The following is a 24,383-nucleotide window of genomic DNA, read 5'->3' on the forward strand; positions in this document are numbered from 1 at the left end:
TCTTACCATATTAAACAGATTCCTACAATCCGAACAACATGACTGGTTCATGAGCATCTCCTAGATCAAGATTTGGCTGAACTCAGTGGGGATTAGGGAGAAGGGAAGACAAATACAGACAAGCAGATAGAAAGGGGAAAGTATACATGCACCCATCACTTCTGCCCTATCCCTTCCCCATTAGGGATTAAATCTCCATAAGGTTACATACCTTTGTGTACTTTCCATCTGAAAAATCTTGATTACTCTACATTGTCACAAAAATAGGTAAGAGAAAAGACAACCATTACATGTATGTGTGCATATGTACATGCATATTTATGTGTATATGTATGTAAATATGTATGTGTAGATACAAATACACACTCTTTAAATGAAACTGGGAAACCACCAATTGGTTTGCTCATATGTACCTACATATATACAATCCTAAAAAAAATCACTGATGTGGAATTAATGACTGACATATATGGAGATGTTTACTATGGTTTGGACTACTGTAATACAATTACAGTATAATTAATTAATAAATACATATATAAGGTTATAACTAATAAGGCAGATTTTAATTTTTTTCCCCAGAAGATGTTAGTTGTCTATCCTCCATTAGAATTCCCCAAGATTCCCCAAAGATTATGACAGAAGAGAGTAAACTCTGGCAGTTCTGACCAATCCGGTAAAGCTTTGGACACAAGTCTGGTTAGGATCTGTATTGTCTGTCATCTGAAAGACTAGCTAAATTCAGAGAAACTCATCTTCAGGGTAACTGCAGGATAATGAATTTTTAGCCATGGAAACTGTCAAAGACTAGTTACACTACCTCAGAGAAGGTTCACAACCTGTGTCCATGAACATCAACAAAATCACAAGATCTTGCAATAACTTAGGCATTATTTATCACTAATCTACAAACAAACAAAAGCCCAGAGGTTCAGTGACTTGCCCAAGGTCATACAGATAGTGAGTAGAGGAGGTGGGATGTGAACCCAAGTCTTTTGACTCACTGCTCTTTGCTCTGTCCTGTACTATCATTGAAGTCATTTTGGAAAAAGCCATTTTCACATGGGAATTACCTGAGTATTTGTAGCAGAGGAGACTGTCTTGATGGAAATTTTCTTTGTTCCTGAATCAGGTGATGTAGCTGCAGGCTGATTCTGTAACAACACTGTGGCAGTTGCTGTTTTTATTTCCTCCTCCTTTTTATTCTGGACTGAGAGTGTAGGGGGTCTCATCATCCCACTGTCTCTGTTAACTTTATTTTCATGACTTTTGCTTGCATTATTGAACTGCAAAGGCCTGGTCTGTCCATCAGGAACATCCTGACTTGGTTCCTGTAATTTTCCAGATGTCTGCCCTACCACAGTATGTTTGCCACCAGAAAGCAGGCGGCGATCTCGAGACAGGGGCTTCTGCTGCCAAACTTGAGATGGTCTCAGGAGATGTTCATTTGATTTACCCAAGTTTCGACTAAACTCATCTAAGTACTCAGAGTCTCCCTGTAGACCAAAAGGAAAGGCACTATCTACACTTCTAGACCTCTTGCGATCATCTGGATGAATTCTATTCCGTTTCCCAGACCTCCCTCTTCTCTGAGAGCCAACTTTCTGATCAAATTTTTCAATTAATTGATCGACACCTGGAATGGATCCTGTGTCAATATCCCGGCCTGTCCCTGGCATGAAGGGGATATATCTTCTATTTTCGTGACGATTCACATTGTCAGCATGGATGGCACAATCTTGGTCTTCCAGTAAAAATTTGTACAAAGAGTTGGCTGAAGTGGGGGTTGCTGAGGAGGAGGAAGACCTCCGTGACCTGGTACCATCCAACACTGGCCCAGCAGAATCTTGTCGGCGAAAGGGGAGAACATCTGGCCTACTTTTTTTGCTTTCTGGATGAGTATCAGGGTTAATGGCAGTAAGGGATTTCTCACTGAGAGTAGGAGATTCAGCTGGCAGCCCCTCATTGGCACAACTCTGAACATTCAGACACACTGATGCCTGCTTCTTGGGATCATCTATCACAATTGAGCTGCACAAACGGATGGCTGTCACATTACATTTTGACATATCTCCTGAAGGCATGCTAGCTGGCTGAGAAGTAGGAGGTTTAGAAAAGCAAGTTCGAGAACGTTTATCATTTCTAGTTTCATCTGTAGGTGTTTTGGTCCAATTACGTTCAGGAGATCTGTGAGTCTCTAAATTCAGCTCATTCTTTTCAGGATTATAAGGCTGCAAAAGTTCAGGGTGTCTCTGAAAGTTCAACATATTGGAAGATTTTAGTGAACTCCCTTTGTGGTCAAGAAGTCCATTCTTACCTTCATATAGACTGGCTGGCTTTACATTTCTAAATGCACTGGGCTGAGTGTACGGGTTTTCTGGGAATCGTATTTCTTCACTGGCTTTCTCTTCCAGTCTAGGATCAATGGTGGAATGTGAAGGCAGGTCATTGACTGCTGGAGATGTAAATGATGGCCCATTTTCTGCAAAAGGAACGCCTGCCAAACATCTCTCTGCATTATTCAGTACAATGTATGGGTGGCCATCAATTCCTTGTACTCTAATACTGACACCATAAGATCCCGTCTTGGCATTCTGAGAAAGCCTTGATTTTTTGGTCTCATCACTTTCAAGCCTGAGATGTACTCCATATTCCTGCTGCACATGCTTATATTCTCCAAAATACAGCTCCATGATGTTTAAGCTATTTAAAAAGAAGAAGGGGATAGGGGGAAAAATTAGTCTTCAAATAAGGCAAGACTTCACCCTTTAAACAGGATCATTTAAAAATGAAATGCACTTTATATCATCAAAGACAGTTTCCAGGATCAAAAAACAAACAGAAGTTTCCTAACCACCCTATAGAAGATTTCTGAACCCTCATTAATATTTGTTTTTGAATGAATGCCCATGCTATGACCACTGCATCTATCTATCTCTCTGGGTGTGACCATGACCAAACACCCCACCCCCTCCTCGATAGTCTGCTTTTGTCACCCTACAGCAACCACCAACAGGCCCTTTTGACACCTGTCTACTTGACACCTCTACCCAGATATCCCACTGATACTTCAAACTCCAAAAATCTAATACAGAACTCATCTCTTCCCCCTCCCTCCATGCCCTTCTTTCTAACTTCCTACTTTCTGCTGATCTGCTACTTTTCCAAGACTCATGATTCAATTATTCTTGAGTCTCCATCCTTAAGTTGACAGATTCTACCTAAGGAATATCAAGCATCATCATCTACCCTTTCCTTTTTACTTTCTGCTGACACCTTAGTTCAAGTCATCAATACTCTTTTCCTAGACTATTATAATAGCCTCCTACCCAATTTTCCTGTCTCCAATCTCTTCTTCCTCCCATTGTTTCCTTCAGATCACTGCCATAGTAAAGATCATGTCATAGAGGTCTGTTAAAACCTTTCAGCGGTTACCCATTGCTTCTAAATAAAATACAAACTACTCAGCCCAGAAATAGGGGCCCTCAACAACTTGGTTCAAACTTCTAATCATTGTATCATACAACTCTTCACAAGGTTTATGTACCAGTCAAAGTGAACTATTTGTTTCCTGATTTAGTCCTGCACTTTCTCACCTCTATGACTTTGTATATGATTCTGACCTTCACTAAGCTCTTAAATAGGGGAAATTTTTTTTCTTAAATTTGCTCTCAAAATACAGGGAGTTAGAAGAGAGACATATACAAAAGGGAAAATGTATAATCCTCAAGTGATGCCCCCTAGATTTCTATAGATAACAGTTATGTAAAATTTAAAGGTTTGTTTGCCAAGTGCATTATATGTGCTGTTATCTCTTCCACATCATGACTTTCCCCATCAAGGTTTGAGTATATTGTGGGTAGGCATAAGAACTTAAGTGGGAATTTTGGTGGAATTTTGCAGAAGCCAGAGACAACACATGAAGACCAGTAGATGACACAGAAAAACTTTAGAAACTCAGAAATGGATAAAATGTATGTATAGTATTACATAATATCAACATATTTTACTTATTATTATTAATTACTCATTATTATATTTATTTATTATTTATTTATTGTTATATAATTACTTATTATTAATAATTCAGACTTCTTCTCTGATATGGAGGGCCAAAAATTTTTACATGGAGTTTCCAGATCACAGGGGTGCTTCACCCCTAAAGTCTAAGATGTGGAAGGGATAATCGTATTATTTCATTTGATCCTCACAATAACCCTGATAAGGTAGGTGCTGCTATTGTCCCCATTTTACAGAAGAGAAACCCGGGGCTGGAGGTGCTACCTCTTCCATGAAATCTTTCCTGATCATCCAATTAATGGACAATTCTCTAATTTCACATAAAATTCAGTTGGGCTCTCCATGTAGTTATCGTATTAGAACTGCTATAATAGTTATTTGTGTTTATATTTATTACAGTCATAGCAAGCATATAAGAAATTTTAATCTTGAATTTCATTAACTGCCCAGTATCTTGAATGAAAGAACTCTAGTCATTGTTTTCCCAGAGTCAGCTCTTAGCAAAGCAGCAAAATCATCTTAAAAGATTCACTATTAGGGAGCAGCTAGGTAGTGCTGAGAGTAGGGCACTGGCCCTGGAGTCAGGAGGACTGAGTTCAAATCAGGCCTCAGACACCTGACACACTTACTAGCTGTATGACCTTGGGCAAGTTACTTAACCCCAATTGCCCTGCCTTTCGCCACCAAGAAAACAAAAAAAATTCACAATTTCATTCATGAGAAATCTAGTACCACTGATATAGATTAGCCTGACTTCAGGAACATATGTGACCAAAAAGACATCTCATATTATTTAGGTGGGTCTCAAGAAACAAAAACATAGCCTATCACCAAGACCAAGCTTAATGGTAGGAGCTGGTGCTACTGAACTCAACAAATATTGAAGGACTACTATGAACAAGGAACTGAGCTGGGTGCTGGGAATACAAAGACAAAATTGAAACAGTCGTGCCTTTAAGAAACTTGCATTCTACTGAATAATGTGATATGCACAAAAAAGCAAGTACAAGGAGATCTGAGGAAGGAGAAACCACTAACAATGAGGGGGATGGGGATGGAGGTGGGGGTGGACCGAGGCACAGGAAGGCAGGAAGACATTGGCATAGGAAGGATGCCCGTACTGAGCCTTGGAGAAAGCTAAGGCTCCTGAGAGGCTATGGGGAACAAGCTTTGCATTCCTGGAATGAAGGATAACCTATGCAAATACACACAAGGGGAGATGGAATATTCACTTTGGGGAACAACTATGTTAGCTGAAATATAAAATTTGTTGTGGGGAATGTTAAATTAGTCTAAAAAGACAAACTGGAGCACACATAAGAGGGACTTTTTGGCATTTTACCACAGCAGTTGAGTCACTAAAGGTTTTGAGAAAGGGAATGGTATAACCCTACCTGTTCCTTAGGAAAATCTATTGGGAGCCTCCCTGTCAATGTGCAGCCCCAAGGAAAGTAAGGTTTTTACCATGTCTCACTTAACTCAAATTCTGACTATCCTTCATGATAGGACTATAAACAGCACATTCATTAATAAAATCTGCTGAAAGCTATTCTCTAATTTCAGAGAGTAACCCAAGTTAAAACCCTAACACATCACGCTCTATGTCTACACCTTCACTCAGAAATGGCGCCCAACTGGTGCCTTCCATAATTATGCAGTAAAAGCTGATAATTTGCCAGGGTGTCACATCGACATCTGGCCAATAAACACTGTGTTTCCTATTGGAAAAGATGGTTAAAATACAGTAATTGCTTTACTTAGCGAGATCAGCAAATGTGCTAATGAATGCGGACAAAAACAACTCTGTTGGAAGAACCGTTAACATGCGCCAGACAGAAACATACCCTTTCTGGAGGGTGTTACATACTAACAACTGAGTAAACAGATTATTCACATTTTTCTGGCTCCCTTTTCATTTCTGAACTAGTCTAATTCCTGAAGAGCACTTTGAAAAATTATAAGGATACCCATCAGACATCCCAAAGACCAAGAAGCATCACGTGGATTTAAAATGACCATACTAATTTAAACACTTTAAGAAACAAAATGCTACAGCAACAGGCACAAGACTAGGGGCAAACTCCCTGCCTAACCAATGATTTCATTAAAAAACTATTTTAAAAGAACAGCAATGACAAGTCACATGAACATAGAATTTTCAAGGGTTATGGAAGCACTTCTCTCCCAACCCACTTGTGAGGTTGGTAGTACAAAGTTATTCCTATTTTACAGATGGGAAACCAGATTATGTGATGTTTTTTGTCAATGACCATACAAATTAGTAAGTACATAAGGTAGGACTATAACTCAAGTCACTTACCTCACTCCAAGCCTCAAACTCTATTCATTAAACGAAAGATGTACAGACAGCCTCACAAGCAGGGATCTCCAAACCCAGCCAGATCTAGGCCTCGGTTTAATTTCAGCTGAGCCTGGCAGCAAGTAAGGAAAAATGAGCTGCAAACCAGAAAATAATTTCTCCCCCAGGTTGGATACTGTGGCAATCTCTTTCAGAGCCAGGGACTTGATAAGGCCAGTGAAACCTGATTAAACCTAAAGAGATTCTTTCTTTTCTTGCCTTTTTTTGGGGGGGGGGCAGGGGGTGTGGAGGTGGGAGAAGGGGGGTTGGATTGTTGCATTATTATCAAGATACCTATACAGTCTCTATCAGGACATAACTACACACACACACACACACACACACACACACACACACACACTCTGAATTTCATTTGGAAAGTTGTTTATTTTTTCCTGAAAGATCAAAAAAAAAAGGTAAATAAATGATAAGTCTTGCTACAATGGAACTTGGCACTCGAAAATGCCATTAACAGGATTTAGAATTAGAAGTGATTTTAGAGTATCCCATATAGGGGATCTTTACCTAGGGTCCATGAAGTTTTAAAAAATTTTGATATATTATATATATTATATTGTATTTCAATTATATTATTATATTATATTGTATTTCAATATAATTTGCTTCCTTTGTAATCTTATATATTCTATGCATTTTAAAGCATTGTTCTGAGAAAGGGTGCATGACAAACAAAAAGGATAAGAACTCCTGATTCCTTCCAATTGTCTATTATAGATGAGCAAACTAGAATTCAAGAAGTTCAATCCATTTGCCCAACATCACAATAGCAATAAATGTCTAAGCTGTTAGAAATAAATAAATAATAAAAGATTTTTCGAGGATGAACTAAAGAGAGGGTCATTTGAAAAATGAATTTGAAAAATGAATGTCAAAGCCAGGATTTGAACCTAAGTCTTCTGAGTCTCTGGTCCAGTATTCTGTCCACCAAATTAGGCTAAATTAAGCAACAGCCAGCTTTTCAATGGCTTTCAGAATTACACAATGTAAACCATTAGCATAGCTATATTCTGAAGTTTGAAAATAAAAGCAGAAAAGGCTAGACTACAACATAATAGAGGTGGGCCCCCTGGAAGCCCAATCGAATATTTAAAATAGAGTTGTTGAGGAAGAAACATTTTTTTCCAACAAATATGCTCAATTCAGAAACTCACAAACGCACCCATCTCCCATTCATATGTGCCACTCTCATGCTCTGTTTGACTCTTCTTGTCTCTCTAAAGTCCTTAAAGAACTATAATATGAAACTATAACATTTGTATCACTACTTCCCAAATCTAGCTATAAAAACCATCTGACCTAAACTTTTAAAGATGGTGAATTGACTATTTCTTCTATTTCTCTAAAAAGGAAATAATCAGATTTAGTTGGAAAATGTTTAAAAATAAGATGCTCCTATATCGTTCCTAGACTCCGAAATAATTTCTAAAATCTATATAGCAGGCGGAATCCTATCAGACCATTGCACTAACAGATCACAATAATTCCTCTATGCAGAGGTCTAAAAGTAGTCCAGTACTGGCCCTTAAATGGAAAAAAAGGATATATATCTAGCCCCTCAAATGGATTATCGACGCCTTCCTTGCTTATGGCCTATTTCCTCCATTTTTCCCCCAAAAGGACCGTAGATATGTTCCTGTCCTCCTAACTTGAAGGAATATCTGCTTGACATTGTAGAGGAGAAGAAATGCAGAAAGCAGAAGAACTTTCTTTGTTTTACAATGCTATTACTAGCTTCTTCCATTCAAGATTTTATCTGTTTCTCATAAGCAAAATATTTGGCATAAACAAAAATTGCTCTGTTCCTTAAAATTCAGCAGTTTGTCTCTTCACTTGTAACAAAATCAAAAACACTTAAAAGTAAATTCCTTGAATAAATCTGTCAGATGAATAAAGGATAAAAACTAGACCCGTGGTTTAGTTGGTATAAGGAACCTCCCTTCTACCAATGCAGACTGGTGCCTCCTCTGCAACTTATTATAGTCTTAGCAAGTTTGCCTCAAGCACCGAGAATTTAAGTGATTTGGTATGTCTCAGGGTTGGGGCATGAACTGAAATCTTCCTGATTCAAAGACAGTTCTTCATCTACCCTGTCATGCTATCTCTCATTATCTAAATAAAACATACTTTAAAATATTAATATCCATGATGAAAACTTTGAAATGAGCCAAACAAATTATACTTAGTTCATTTATTTTCTTATAATTAAAAAAGACTTTAGATTTCTGCTTATTTCCCACATTTCCCTCTCCTGTCCTAGACTCCTCTGTGACCACAGACACAATTCAATGTTTAGCATTCCCTTCTATGCCCTAAGAGAACCTAGTTTGCCTCCCTTTACCATATCCCTGCTCTGTCCCATTAAAAGTGGCAGGAAGAACCCAGATTCCTAAAGATCTGACTTCTTCTATAGGCCCACCGAGAGGAGGACCGGCCTAAACCAGAGTTAGAGTGCTTTGGTACAATCAAGTTACATCAACATCCTCTTCCATCCACTAGTTGGTTTCTGAATGTATACATTTCATGTTAGCACTCCCATCACTTTTTCTTAAACCTTTAATCTAGATTAAAATGCAAATAACCTTGAGAGGCATAATACTTTTAAACTAGTAGTCACTCATACCTGGATGAATGGATAAAGACTCAGAGTTGATGGGTAATGGAAGCAGATAGACAACAGGATATTGTAGAGGCAAAGGTCTAAGGGAGAGGAAACTAGATGAGAGGACTGTAAGAAGCCTAATAAGAAATTTTAAAAGCTAACGGTAATAATTGGTACTAGTGACCCATTCTAGGAAGCCAGGAGATCATAGAAACTGCTAGAGCTTATGCTCTACTGGCATTCAACCATTTATTAAATGACTATGTGCAAAGCACTGGTTTAGAGCTAGTAGGGACATGGGAAGCAATCTAACCCAACCTTTTTATTTTACAGATGAGGAAAACAATAAAAGAAACAGAAAGGTTAAAGTGCCCAAAGTCACAGAGATCATTTGTAACACATTATCTTCAAAGCTTTGCCTAGAGTCCACTCTGATTCTGAATGTCACCTGGCCTTGACCATATTTGAGACTTGGATTGAGGATTCAAAAGAAGAGTACATTTTGGGGAGAGAAAAGTGGGTGGCAGGGAACTATTCTGTTTTAGTGTACTTGAGTATACAGAGTTAAGTGATAATGAGGAATGTGTGTCAGAGGGTGTGGGAAAGAGAAAATGTATGCCTGGGAGTCAATGTATCTAAAATTATGGCACAGATAGGAAAGGAAAAAATGAAGGCTGATAGGGAGTCTAAGAGTCTGGATCTCTGTGGCCAGGACAGAAGACAGAAATTTTTATAGGTGCATTTGTGGTCAGAAAAAAAACCAATGTAGGTGATAAAATTGCACTGAAATATTTATGAGGCAGTGAATAAAAACTAAGTATTTAATTAAAACAGCATTAACCACCAATATACTCTTCCAAAATAACTCATTAATCTAGTTAACCCTGAGAGCTCTCTAAGAATTCAAAGGCTGCCTTAATACAGTGGCTTACACAGAGTAGCAGCTCAATAAATATTTGGACAAACAGGCATGGGTGAGGCAATTTTTACTATCCAGTAGAAAGCAAGTGTTCGTAATAATTACAATAGCTAATGTTTATATAGTTCTTTAAAGTCTGTACTTTCCATATATTATCTCATTTGATCACCTGATCAGGCTCTCCTCTAGGGCAATACAGCCCAAGAAAGGAATGATCAAACAAGAACAGCAATCTGTACAAAATAACCATGGACTCCCAATCCCTTTAATTTGTCAAAATCTGCCCCCGTGACATAGTGCCATCAATTCTGAGTACCGCCTTTCAAAATCAGTGCCCCATTCTCAGATTTTCAATCACCCCCAGAACTGGAAGACAGAGGCACACACACCTTCACTTGATCACAATGTAAGCCCTATCTGGCATCAGCACTACCATACAAGGCAGCCTCAAGGGAGGAAACTTTTGCAAGGTGCTTTTGTTGGCCCTTAAACCACAGGAGAAGCTCAGATATCCTATCACTGCTCCCAGGCTTGCTTTATCTTCAGCCTTTGTTTTCACAGTAGGAAAAGTCTCCTGGAATACTTTTTCTCCCACCCCTCCACAGGACTAAGTCCTATCTTTCCATTCAAGGTCTAGCTCATATGTCATCTCTGCCTCCAAGAAGCCCTCCCAGTTCTTCCAGTCCATCCTGCTCTCTCCTCCCTATGTCAGAATCTCTGCTGCACCCCCAATCAGTACCACACAAATCGACTGCTTAATTGTTCTTTAGTAATAACAGCTAGCATGTAAGGTCTTTAAGGTTTGCAAAGTGCTTTTTTACAGCTTTTATCTCGTTTGAACCTCACAAAACTCTAGAAGTAGGTGCTGTTTGTTATTAGGCCCATTTTAGAGATGAGGAATCCGGGGCTGAGAGAGTCCAGGATTAAATTCTGAAATAGTATTTAAACTTGGGTCTTCTGGACTAAAAGCCCAACACTCAATCCACTGTGTCACCTAGCTGCCCCTAGCTTAGCCCCTTAGTGCTAAGTTTTGGGTAGTTATCTCTACCCAGTTAGAGGAAGGGGAATAAGCCTAGAAATTTTACTTCCCAGAGGGTGTCTAGCACATTGCAAACCACACAACAGGCTCTCAACAAACACTATTTATTATTAGAAATCTATCAGTATTTGTGCCTTGTAACGATGCCATGTTCTGCATAAAAAAAGATCTGTCTCTGAGCCATATTTTTGGAGTCCAGAAAGCAAAAAATATCATGTCTACATTTCCCATCTGCATGGCCTGACTGGCTAAAATGACAAAAAGAGGCCAGGACAAAGAAAAGACTTTCTGAAAGGGAATAGAAATGAATCTTTGGCTTTTGACACACCCTCGCTTGGAATTTCAGTAATGTCCAGGCTCTCATTCCCTAGACCACACTAAAAAATAAATAAATAAAGGGGTGGGGGGGATTTTTGCAAAAGCATGATTTCAAAGTTAAACCTTCCATTTTGGAAAATATCTCTCTCTTGCCTTCTTTAACTTGGTCTCTTTCAGCAAAGGCCTTCCCTGATGACCCCAAACTATAAAGGATCTCTCCTTCAATCACTCCCTCTGCTTTGATTGTCCCCTGCTCTATGCAATCATACTGTGACATATTATAGTTGTTTATGTTCTCCTCATAAGTAGTAAGCCTTTTGGAGGCAGATATTATATCTCATTTTAATTTGCTTAGTTAAACTGGACCAGAAGCCTAAACAAAAACAAAACAAAAAAAAAATCTCTACACTTTTTAAGAGAGAGGGAAGGGAATAAGTCTTTATATCGTGCCTACCGTGTGCGAGGCAGCTTTACAAATATTTCATTCGATCCTCACAACAACCCTGCAAGGTAGTTTCTCTTAAAATCCTCATTTTACAATCAAGGAAATTGAGGCAGATAGGGGTTAAGTGACTTGCCCAGGGTCACACCACTAGTAAGTATCTAAGGCTGGATTTGAACTCAAAGGCCTTCCTGACTCCAGATCTAGTATTCTATCCACTAAACCACCTAGCTGCTTTGGAACAGGCATCATACAGAACCAACCCAAAGAACTATAAAGCAGAAGACAGGAGGGGAAAAGATCCAATCATCCAAAGACCGCCCCCCCTCCCCAGTACTGATGATTCTCCAACTCACAAAAGGTTCTGTTATAAAAATTTAAACTCACACTCACAGAGAGGACTAGGATTCAGTGACTAGGTTGTAATTGGTGAAGGGCATTCTCTGGCAAGCTTACAAAGAAGGTCATTGAAACATTGTGTTTTTGCAACTTTTTTTTAAAGTAGAAAACAAGGAATCACATTTTTATTTTAAGTAACATAAAATGTACTTCAGACTTAATTACTCATACGTATCGGGCATTTAATAAATACCTGTTAAATGAATGAAGACTAAGTGTAACGGACAGAGTCCTGAACTTGGCCTCAAGGAGATCTGGGTTCAAATCCTAATCCTGATGCTAGCTGTGTGACAAGTTGCACCTTCTCTGGTCCTAAGCTTCCTCACTTCTAAATTCAGGATGGTATTAACACTACCCACCCTACGAGGCTGTTAAAACGTTCAAATGAGATAATGTATGTGACATGTTTTGCAAACTATTAAACATTATATAAATGTTAGTTGTTATCTGCACCTGTGATTTCATCATTGTCCAAGAAATACTCCTGGTTTTGAGGGCACCCTCATGTTTCCTATCAAAGAGGGAAAGCTGGTAATCATCCATAGCATTTCTCCATCTGGTACTCTCCCCTCCCCCATTATCCAATCTGTAGGCCAATTTTATCTATTCCACCTCCCAAATATCCCTCCCAACCCAAGGAATTCTCTCCATGGACAATCACAGTAATTCAGACCCTCATCACCTCCTTCACTTCTGAGGGTGTTGCTCCCCTACTTCAAAAGATTCAGTAGCCCTTTATTGTCTTTAGAGTAAAACATAAACTCCTCTGGTATTTAAAGTCCTATACAACCTGGCTCCAGCCTATCTTTCCAAGCGCTATTACATATTACTCACCCTTCACATACTCCACTTCAGACAGCATAAGGCATGCCATCTCCACCCCCACCCCATGCTTGCAATGTTCTTTCCTCGGCTCTGCCTTTTGGATCACCTAAACATTTCCAGATTCCCCCAGCTGTTATCGCTCCTCTTCCTCTCAAAAAAAAATTACTTTGTATTTACTTATCTGTGTATATATTGTCCCATGTACAAGAGCTTGTAGACTATAAGCCTCTTGGGAGCAAAGAAAAATGAAAAATTTTTCATTTCTGTATATCCCTATCATCAAGCTTAGTGCTGGTGGGCACCAAGATGTTTCATAAATACTTGTTGAATTGAATAAAAACAGTTCGTCTCCTTGTAGAACTCCTAGTGTTGAACACTTTCCTCCAATGGCAAAAATTGGCAACTCTCACAGAGTCATTCAAGAGGTGCATGAAACACTGAGAGTCATTTACTTTGACCTGGGTTAGCCAGCCAATGTATCAGAGCTAAAACTTGAACCCAGAACTTCCTGACTTCAGCCCTCTCTACCCACTATTCCACACTGTTGCATATCATTATTATTAGAATATAAAAAAGCACTATTATTAGAATATATAAAAAGCACTTCTCAACCTGTTATAATTTTAGCTATGAAACAAAACCGAATAATAAGAAAACTGGCTGAGAAATTTTTAATGTACTTTGAATACTCATATTAAAAGAAAAAGATTTAACTAGAGCACAATAAGGAAATGAAGATTTCAAGCAGATTTTGAAAGGTAACCCTTTTCAAGGGCCTTAGCAGTTGATGACAATGGTTCTTTATTGTCTCTAATTTTGTAACTTAAGGTTTTCCTTCCAAAGGTATGTATGAAGATTTTTGTACTACTAATGGGGTCTTAGAAATAGTTAGGAGACACATTAAAATGTGAGGAGAGAAGGCCATGACTTCTACATTAATACAGAATTGGTAGTGAATTGTGAGGTACTAAACTGTTCATCCCTTTTGACCTAGCAGTCTCACTGCCAGGCACATAGCCCAAGGAGGTCAACAGCAGAAAAAAGAAAGACACTATATATTATAATATATTCATAACAGCACTCTTTTTTTAATTAATTAAAACTTTTGGCAATTATCAATCATTTTCCCCTCCCATCTCCACCCTCCCCAACTGGGGAGCTAAAAAAAAAAAACCCTTGTAGCAAGAAGACAAGAAAAATAAAACTCCCATATTGGCCATGTCCAAAACTGTGTTTCATTCTGCATATTTAAACCAACCCCTTTTTCTCTTAGGAAGTAGATAGCATTCTTCATCACTAGTCCTCTGGAGTCATGGAGGATTACTGCATTGATCAGAGTTCTCAAGTCTTTCAAAAATGATCATTTTTTTTCAATGCTGTTATTGTTAAGGCAAAAATTGTTCTCCTGGTTCTGCTCATTTTACTCTCTACTCTTTGGATCTCTGAACATCCCTCTCATCTCTTCTCATGGCACAATAACATTTCATTGCATTCATGTACCAGAATTTATTCAACCGTTTCTCAAGTAATGGACACTCCCCCCCATTTCTTTGACACTGCAAAAAGAGCTGCATAACAGTGTACTTTAGGGTAGCAAAAAATAAAACAAAACAAAACCCTTGAAAAAAGCAAACATTTAGTAACCAGGGTATGGATGAACAAATTGGGGTAGCTAAGGAATTTGAAGTTCACAGCATACTTTCATGGACATCTAATCCAACCATAGCCAAAAGATTCCTTACTATATCTTTAACCATCCATCCTGCTGGTGGATTCCAACTGTTCTTTCACTTTACAATCTTTATTTTACAGATACAAAAATTAAGCATGTTTCCACTCTACCATGAAACACCTATCTGGAAAAAAAAACTGAAATTAGTTGTTTCCCTAGATGAGTCCTCATCTCCTTATAGAAAAAAACAACAACAAAGTAGAATAAACAGAGGTAGAACCCAGTAAGCAGAACCAAAAGAATATACACAACAATTTAATGGAAAACAACACTAAAAGACATTCAAACTTGGATCAATAAAATGACCCATCTTGACTCTAAAGGACTAAAGACAAAACATATCTTTCTCCTCTTGGTAGAAAGACAGTGGGACTACCAGTACAGAATGAGATGTACACAGTCAGTCAACTAGCATTTATTAAGTACATACTATGAGCCACTCAGAGGCATGATCAATATATTGGCTTCTTTTTTCTCCATTAACTATTATTTCTTTGTACAAGGCAGGATTCTGTACTGGAGAGGTGATGTATCTGAAATTGGCAATTTTTTTTAAGATAAGAGATATCAATAAAGGTTTGTTGTTTTTTAAAGAATCATTCTCTAGAGTTTTTCACACCAATCTCACCAGGAGGCGGTCGGATCATCTGGTATTTTAAAAGTTTGTTGCATTCTACAGACTTCAGTCTTCCTCTCCGCTACGCTGCTTCTGTTCCAGAAAGGTCAAAGTACCAGTAATAAAACACTGAGAACTAAGGAATCCTCAGACTGCTGCAGGTTAAATTCAATTCAGCATCTACTCAGCATCTTCTATTGTGCTAAATCATAAGGATACTCTCAAGGAGCTTCCTTCCTACAAAGCCAAAGGGGATACCATATTTACAGTTTCAAAAGGTGAAGCTGGGGCAGCTAGGTGGTACAGTGAATAGAGCACTGCCCCTGAAGTCAGGAGGACCTGAATTCAAATCTATCCTCAGACATTTGACACTTACTAGCTCTGTGACCTTGGGCAAATCACTTAGCCCCGATTGCCTTGTCTCCCCCCTCCAAAAAAAAAAAAAAAGGTGAAGTGAGTTGAGCTTAAGAGGAAACTCAGATTCTGGGGTAAAGCAAAAGGAGAAAGGGGGAGTTAAAGATAAATCTGTGGTTAGGAACCTAGAGTGTTGGTGCCATCAACAGAAAGGTGTCTGACATAAATTTGGACTGGGGAAGATCTGAGGAAGTAGAGGAAGTTCAGTTATTATCTTATTGAATTTTATTTTAATAAAATGTGGTCAATTGTTTCTAATTACTCGCCATCCTGCTACAATTATACCCTATATCAAATAAGCACATCTCTGTAGGTGTCCCCATAACACATGTGTGGATCACTGCACACACACACATATACACGTATATATGTGTGTATATGTGTATATGTATATATGCAAGCTATATATATGCAATGCTACACACACACACACACACACACACACCTCCAGATTGTTTCCTTACCCAACCTACCCCTATGATAACTGTGGTCTAGTTCTGAACAAATTCAGTATGGCTACCCTTTGAGGCCTAATCCAACTTCACTCCCTAGTACTGTAATCTTAATATCTAATAAGTAATTTCTGGAAGGTGTTAATGACCAAAATACTTAACCTTCCCATGGAGTATTATACATTTGAAAGAAAAACTAGCTAACTCAAAAATATCTTTGGCATTTTCTCTCCCTGCTGTGACCATTTTTCTGAAGGAAGAAACAGCTTCCTTAATATGCACAGTATCTTTGGAGATCCATTAGATCCCTTGCTGTACTCCTTTGCCTCAGGCAGGAAAAACTGTATTCTAGCCTGCTAAAGTATCTAATATACCTCTAATAGATGCAAGATATCCCAAAATATGAAAAAGTGAATAAAAGTACAGCTTGAGTGCATCTCACCTGCTTGTTGCAACTACTTAAGCACTAGTCTAAAGACTGGCTTAGGACTGATAAAAATTAAATCATCAATTTATTCCCAGGACAAAATTAATAACAAGGAAAAGAATAGAGATGCAATTTGCTACCCCCAGCTCTGGGAATACTCTGGAAGTAATGTTTCACAGATCGTAACCCAAGGCCACAAGAACAGCTGCCATCTTTGTGTGGCAAATAACAAATTTGCAACACGAACCCAAGACATGGCAGGACTCTCCCATGGATACTTCTTCCTTTTCTCCCACTTTCACCCCCTCAACTAAATATAATTCTCAAAGATGCCAAAGTACACATTTGGGATCAGATGCAACAAATAACATGCTTCCATCTCCCTACCCTAAAATCCCAGAGAAGGCAAAAAAAATTACTGCATTATCACCAGCTTGTGTAACAAATAGAACTTATTCCATGTAAAGGAAAAATGGAGAAGTCATTTTTTGTGCGAATTAATCTCATAAGCTTGCATGGAGAAGCTGGCACTACATGGCCCAGGTGGTTATTGTTCAACTTGATCTACACACCCAAAGCAAGAAACAGTCTTCCTAGTCATGCCAGGAAGACAAATCAGCAGCGCTTGCATGTTTTGGTCATCAATCATCGAAGCTTTGTCAGGCCGTAAAATATCCTTCAACAAACCTCCCTAGGATGTGTAAGTTTTGTGTACAGACTATCTTTCATTTCTCTGTGTGCTGGCAAAATTACCACATAACCATCCATTTCAGAGAACGTTTGCAATTAAAATGGCGAGGGACAGAGAAACGAGACTAAGTCACCTCTCCATCTTAGAAAGTAACACCTGTATGCAACATTGCATATGAGGTTATTTTTTTTTTCCAAAGGATTGATCAGGTTCTGCGGATTTTTGTTTCTCTTCTTTAAAAAAAAAATCTTTGTTAAGGGAGGGAGGGAGGATACAGGGTTTAATCCAGGCATAAAACAAAAGGCATTAAAAAAATCTATTTCTTGAAAAAAAAAAAAAAGTAACACCCATAGCCTAATACATGTTCCCCTCTACTAATTCTCTCTCTCATTTCTGAACAAAGTTAATAAGGCTATTAATTCTTTTAGTTTATATTTGATCAGTCTTTTTGAAATTAGGTAATAGTCACAGTTCACCAATTACTCATAGACTGAAAGTTTCTATCTGTATGATTTCAAGTAACAAGATATTCTTCAAAATAAAACCTACTTTACTGAAAGTTCACTACAAGAGAAACTGGGAATTGAGTGATAAAGAATAATTTTTTTTTTTTTAACTAAGGGCCATTCTAAGGGCCACGTAGAATATCTCATCACTGTATTCTTCTGGTTAGTTCCTGTAAATGTATTGTTTAAGAAGCATTTGCTATACACAATTAAGTCAGCAATTTCATGCCCTTTTGTTGGTTCTCTCTTGATAAACTAAGCTTAAGTCTGAAACTTTTAAACCTAGGCTACTTTTCCAATACATAAATTCATTTGCCTAACTGAATCTTTAAATTCTATCTGTACTATATAAAAACCTTAGTTCAGTTTTATGTCCTTCCTTCTCAATTCAAATCAATTCAACATTAAGGGACTCCTATATAGCAAGGCACTTTTTTGTGGGCAAGACACCAAGGTATATGGCAGACAGGCACTGTGCTAGAAAATGGGAATACAAAGTCAAAGGTAAGAAATTATCTAGTCTCTGCCTCTGAGGGATTTACAATCTATGGGAAAAATAGCAACAATTCCAAAGTGCCTACTTAACTGTAGGGAAGTTAGTGAAATTATTATCAGTCCCACTTTACAGATGAGGAAACTGGGGTTTAGAAAGGTAAAATGACTTGTCACACAGTGACAGCTATTACTCTGCTGAGCCCCAGATGGTCTGATTCAAAATTGAGCTTACCACCTCACATTTATCACTGAATTCTACAAGTACCTACGCATCCATCTAGCAAGGTGACCTATACTAGTGGCCAGTTGTTCCTTTACCCCACTATCCCCAATACTGAGGAGTGTGATAGATTAGAGCAGGGATGGGGATCCTGCAGCCTCGAGGTCACATGTGACCATCTAGGTCTTTGAGTGTGGCCTTTTGACTGAGTCCAAGTTTTACAGAACAGAAACTTTTATTAAGGGGATTTGTTCTGTGAAGTTTGGATTCAGCAAAGGGCCACACTTGAGGACCTAGAGGGCCGCAGGTTCCCCACCCCTGGATTAGATAGATTAAAAAAAAAGATGGAGGGATGGCTAGAAGGATGATAGATGGCAGATAGATAGGTAAGCTTTAATAGTTTACAATTGCACTAAAACCTTTGGACGGGCACTTACAGACACAATAACCTCCACAACATTTTCCTTCTGTCTTTATTTTCAACAGCAGCAATCCTGAACTTCTGAAAGCTTGATAAGAGCAGCTAAAAAGGCACGAACTGAATTTATTTAAAACACCAGCTTTGGCTCAACTGACATAAAAGTTCTTTTTTTTTAATTAAGAGCCCTTTTTAAAAAAAAAAGGTAAAAATGTGTAAGGAAAACCACAGAAAAAGGGTGCTCCTCTCCCCTTCCTTATCAGAGCCCCTTGATTCTACTGCCCCAATCTGTGATATTGTTCCCTCTTCCTCCTAGATTGGGCTCTGAGAAGGTTGTCTGGGAATTTTATAAAATACACACACACACACACACACACGCACACACACGTATGATTTAAGCTAACAGGCCTGTTAAGATCTATTAAGGAGCAATCTGCTGTTGTCATTGGTGTCCTTCCGTTGTTTCAGTTGTGTCTAACTCTTCATGAGTCCACTTGGGGTTTTCCTGGCAAATACTGGAGTGGTTTGCCATTTCCTTCTCCATCTCATTTCTCAGGTGAGGAAACTAAGGCAAACAGAGTTAAGTGACTCTCCCGGGGTCACACGGCTAGTAAATATCTGAGGCCAGATTTGAACTCAGGAACTCCAGGCCCAGCACTCTATCCACTGTACCATCTAGCTACCCCAAGGACCAATCTACTCAGTTTACAAATAAGGAAACTGAGACCCAGGAATGTTAAGTAATTTGCCCAAAGCCACACAGGTTGCAAGCCTCACATCTTCTTTTTTGTACCTTACCACACTCCATTCAGTCCGGATGAGGAAGCTGATAGTCATCTACCTCTTCACACCCATTACCTAGATCACAGCTGCTTGGTTTCCAACAGTACTACTGAAAACATCTGAGACTGGTTCCACTTTTTCCCGCTCCACAATCACATCTCTGGCTCTACTGACACAATATTTCATTTCCTCTGGTCCAAACACAGGAAGGTGTAGCATTTCCAATTTGTTTTTCTTCACCTGAACCAACTAGTGAAGTTGGGTCCTTACTCCCCTCCCTCTTCCTATTGTAATTGTCCTCTTCAACACTGTAACTGTTCTATAATTGCTTTCCATTGATACCGAATGCTGAATCTACCCTCACTTCCTGCTACGTAAAATATTAACCTCCCGACACTGAACTGTGTTGAATCTGAACACGTGGGGACTTCAATGCCACCGTTCAGCTAACAGATCAGAAGTTAAAACAATGGCAAGAAAAAGGATTATTTCTGAGTTCTTTTATAGCGGTCCTCTTCATCGTAATTTCTGCTTATAAAAGTTATTAAAATAAGCTCAAATTATTTTATTTTCCAGCTTGCCATCTGTCCTGCCACAGCTGCCCTGCTTCTCCTTACCTGAACCATTATCCTCTGTACCAAACCTCTTGAATCCATGCCACTAGTCCCAAGGGAAGTTAAACTCACATCTTAGAGCTGAACCATCCTTCTTGGGGACTGAGTAAAGCAGAAATTTACCTACCTCTGTCCTAGACCATGCTTCACATACCATCTGCCTTGGCACCTTACTTGTCCCATAACTGCCATCCCAATTTCCATCTTTTGCTCTCGGTACAGAAATCAAGTCAGTACTACCAGTGTCTCTGGAAAAGGTTTGTCAAGTGATTCACCTTTCTTACGACCCTTCAGACCAAAATTCCCTTCCATTGCCACCAGGCCTGGATATGTTGTCTCTCCTTATTAGAATATAAGCTCCCAAGAACAGAGACTGTCTTACTTTTGTATTTGTACCCCTAGTACTTACCATAGCATCTGGCACATAGTGAGAACTTAGCAAATACTTTTGCTTTCATTCATCTCCTGAACTCTTTCCATGTGGTAAGAGTCCTTAGTGGTCCCACGACCACTAAGCACATGCTTCAGAGACCCAAAGATACTAGAAAGTTCCCCAGGGGGGAATCCTCCACATATTCCTTATCCTACCTCCTAAGGAGGATGCTGTGGAACTGATCCTGAGTGAGTCCAGGGACCTTAAGAGAACTCTCTGGGACATTTATCTACTTCCAACAATCAATCAGTTAACATTTATTAAGCTCCTACTATACGCCAAGTGCTGGGGGTACAAAAAGGGACAAAAGATAGTCCCTGCTCTCAAGTAGCTAACGGTCTAAAAGGGTAAATAATATGCAAACAACTATGTAACACATATCATAGATGTGGTAGACACACCAGTTCCCCTGTATTTGGAGAGACAAATAAGTATCTCCAGGCCCCAGTGCTAGGCACAAGCTATTCCCTGCCTTCCTCAAAAGTATTTCCTCCCTGCCTCAAATATCAGCTCATATAGTACCTCCTTCCACATATCCATCCCCTTCTTTCTGTTATTAGACCTCATTCTCCTTCAACAAATTCCCTTATATTTACATGTGTGTAAGTGTTTTAAACCACTTCCCCACACACACACACTTTGAGGGAAGGGGACATTGTGGTTTGATTTGATTTTTTTTAGTTCTGTAATTCCCAACATCTAACTCCATTCCATGTAGGTAGTATGCATGTAACACATTTTCTGGATTGAAATGAATTGTTCAGTGCCAATCCTGAAATGTATATAGGTCCCTTCCTCCTAATCAAGTAAGGGTTTGATTGAATTCCTCTTGCCTATTACTCTTTTTAAATGAGGGTAAGAAAGCAGGACGTCATTTCTGTCAGGTCAGGTGCCAAAACGTGATCATGAAAAATCCTTAAACAGTAGGAAAGGCCAAAAAAATAATTGAAAAGAGGAAAAGGAAGAAACCAGAGAAGGACAATGAAAGGAAATCCCTTCCTAATACTTAATTGGTTAAAAGAAAATAAAACCAAAGTCTTCTATAAGGTTAGGTTCCATAGACTTCCCTCACAGTTCCAGGTTGCTTTATCCACAGCAATAACAATTGACTTCCATGTATTATGTGAGCAGATATGCATAGCAAGGAGAGTAATATGTGATAAACTGCCTAGAGAATCTAAAAGCACTTATCTTGGCACCTTGAGGGGAAAAAAAACAGCCCAGTGAACAGCAAAATAAGAAAAAGAAACCTTTCCACACACCACCCCCGCCCCGAGTGTTTAATTCAGGGTTGGGGGAGGATTTGAGGGGGAAAAAAATGTCATGTTTGCTTTAAATTACAAGATTCCAACTTTTTAAAAAAAGAAAAAAAAAGATAATCTCTAAAATCCCTTCCAACTCTAATGGTCTGTGAAGTTAGGATTTGAATTTCTAAGTCATTCCTGTTTTCCTTCAAGGCTGTTTTGGCCCAATGTGCTCTAATTAGGCATGTTATGGACAAGCCCAGGCAAAAGGTCATGCCTCACAGATTCAAAAGCCCCATAACAAGCAAGGAGCTGCTGCTTCCCACCACAAAATGTGGCTAAAATAAAAATATAAGCAAGGGAAGCTAAAATCTTGGGAATCAGTAAATAAGATGACATCCTACACCCCACTCCAAATGTTTGGTCTTGCTTTTTCTTTGTGTATATAATACCTCCAAGGACACCACCTCAGCTGAGAAGTGAGAAGACAGTTCAAAATAAAGAGCTGTGCTATCTTATATAACCCAAACCAACCGAGCATTAGCCAGCAATAGGGATAGAGCCCTGGCCTTGAAGTCAGGAAAGAACTGGGTTCAAATCTTGACTCTACTACAAGCTGCCGGTGGGTCTTTGGATGAGTCACTAATCCTCTCCAAATCCCAGTTTCTTTCTTCTCTTAAATAGTACTAATAATGCCTATCAACCAGGGTTATTGTGAGGACTAAAATGAGATGGTCAATCAACTAGTGTTTATTAAGCACACTACTATGTTTCAGACTCTGTGCTAACTGCTGAGAATACAAAGAAAGGAAAAAAAAACACCACCAGTCCCTGCTGAGTCCCTGTTCACAGTCTTATATGGGAGACAATATGCAAACAAATATATAAAATAAGATATAGACAAGTTAGATTGGACATGCTCTTAGAGGGAAGTCACTAAAATTAAGGACTGAGAACAATTTCTTGCAGAAGGTAGCACTTGGGATGATATTTGAAGGAAGCCAGGGAAGCTAGACATGAGGGGGGAGCATATTCTAAGCATGGGGAGAGACAATGAAAATGTTTGGAGTGGGGACTGTGTGCAAAGAACAGCAAGGTGGACAGAGTCACTGGATCAAAGAGTACATGGACGGGAGCAATTTGCAAAAAGATTGGAAAGGTAGGAAGGGGGCATGTTATGAAGGAGCTGAATGGCAAACAGAGGATTTTATATTTTCTCCCCGGAGGTGATAGGGAGCCTCTGGGGTTTATTGAAGGGGGGTGGGTAGAGGTGACACATGGTCAGACCTCATTTTAGGAAGACCAGTTTAACAGCTGAGTGGAGGATGGAGCAGAGTGAGAAGAGACCTGAGACAGGGAGACAAACCAGCAAGCTATTAGCAATAGTCAAGATAATGGCAGCCAATACCAGAGTGGTAGAAGAGGAGAGAAGATCCTATAAAAGAGATACTACAAAACTGGAAACAACAGAATTAAACCAGAGATTGTATACGGTGGGTGAGTTGAGAGTTGAGGATCACACCTTGATTTTATCCTGGAAAACTAAGATGGAAGGTGGTAAGCTCAACAGGTATCTTCTTCACTCACAGGAAAGAGGAGGGAGCATTTGAAGGAAAAGATAAAGGTGCAGTTTTGGACATGCTGAGGTGTAAGACGTCAATAGAACATCAAATCGATATCTAAAAGGCAGGAGATGCAAACCTGCAGGTCAAAAAGAAAGGTCAGCATATGATGATCTCAATAGATGCAGAAAACACCTTTGACAAAATACAACACCCATTCCTATTAAAAACACTAGAAAGCATAGGAATAAATGGAACCTTCCTTAAAATTATAAATAGCATCTACCTAAAACCATCAACAAGCATTATTTGTAATGGGGATAAGCTAGATGCATTCCCAATAAGATCAGGGGTGAAACAAGGATGTCCATTATCACCCCTACTATTCAATTTGGTACTAGAAACATTAGCTGTAGCAATAAGAGAAGAAAAAGAAATTGAAGGAATTAGAATAGGAAAAGAAGAAACTAAATTATCACTTTTTGCAGATGATATGATGATTTATTTAGAGAATCCTAGAGAATCAAGTAAAAAACTACTTGAAATAATAAACAACTTTAGCAAAGTTGCAGGCTACAAAATAAACCCACATAAATCCTCAGCATTCCTATACATTACTAACAAAGCCCAACAGCAAGAGATAGAAAGAGAAATTCCATTCAAAGTTACTGTAGACACTATAAAATATTTGGGAGTCTATCTGCCAAGACAAACCCAGGGCCTATATGAACATACTTATGAAACACTTTTCACGCGAATAAAGTCAGATCTAAATAAATGGAAAAATATCAGTTGCTCATGGTTAGGCCGAGCTAATATAATAAAAATGACAATT

The 24,383-nt window shown here is 38.9% G+C and overlaps 1 protein-coding gene across 3 annotated transcripts in view; it reads right to left on the minus strand.

Moving 5' to 3' along the window:
• CGNL1 (cingulin like 1) overlaps nucleotides 1-24,383 on the minus strand; it is a 201,507-nt gene that overhangs the window by 136,124 nt on the left and 41,000 nt on the right. Inside the window, exons 1-3 of one of the 3 annotated variants that reach the window (XM_036734361.1) lie at nucleotides 6,341-6,445; nucleotides 1,074-2,703; nucleotides 212-247 (exon numbers count right to left, since the gene is read on the minus strand). In XM_036734361.1, the coding sequence (XP_036590256.1) occupies nucleotides 212-247; nucleotides 1,074-2,693 (1,656 nt within the window). In that variant the 5' untranslated portion in view covers nucleotides 2,694-2,703; nucleotides 6,341-6,445. Of the gene's footprint in view, nucleotides 1-211; nucleotides 248-1,073; nucleotides 2,704-6,340; nucleotides 6,446-24,383 lie in introns of those variants that run through there. The other 2 variants (XM_036734360.1, XM_036734362.1) reach the window with 2 other exon arrangements.

The sequence above is a fragment of the Trichosurus vulpecula genome, chromosome 8 (genome assembly GCF_011100635.1).
Source record: "Trichosurus vulpecula isolate mTriVul1 chromosome 8, mTriVul1.pri, whole genome shotgun sequence".
In the NCBI taxonomy this organism is placed as follows: domain Eukaryota; kingdom Metazoa; phylum Chordata; class Mammalia; order Diprotodontia; family Phalangeridae; genus Trichosurus; species Trichosurus vulpecula.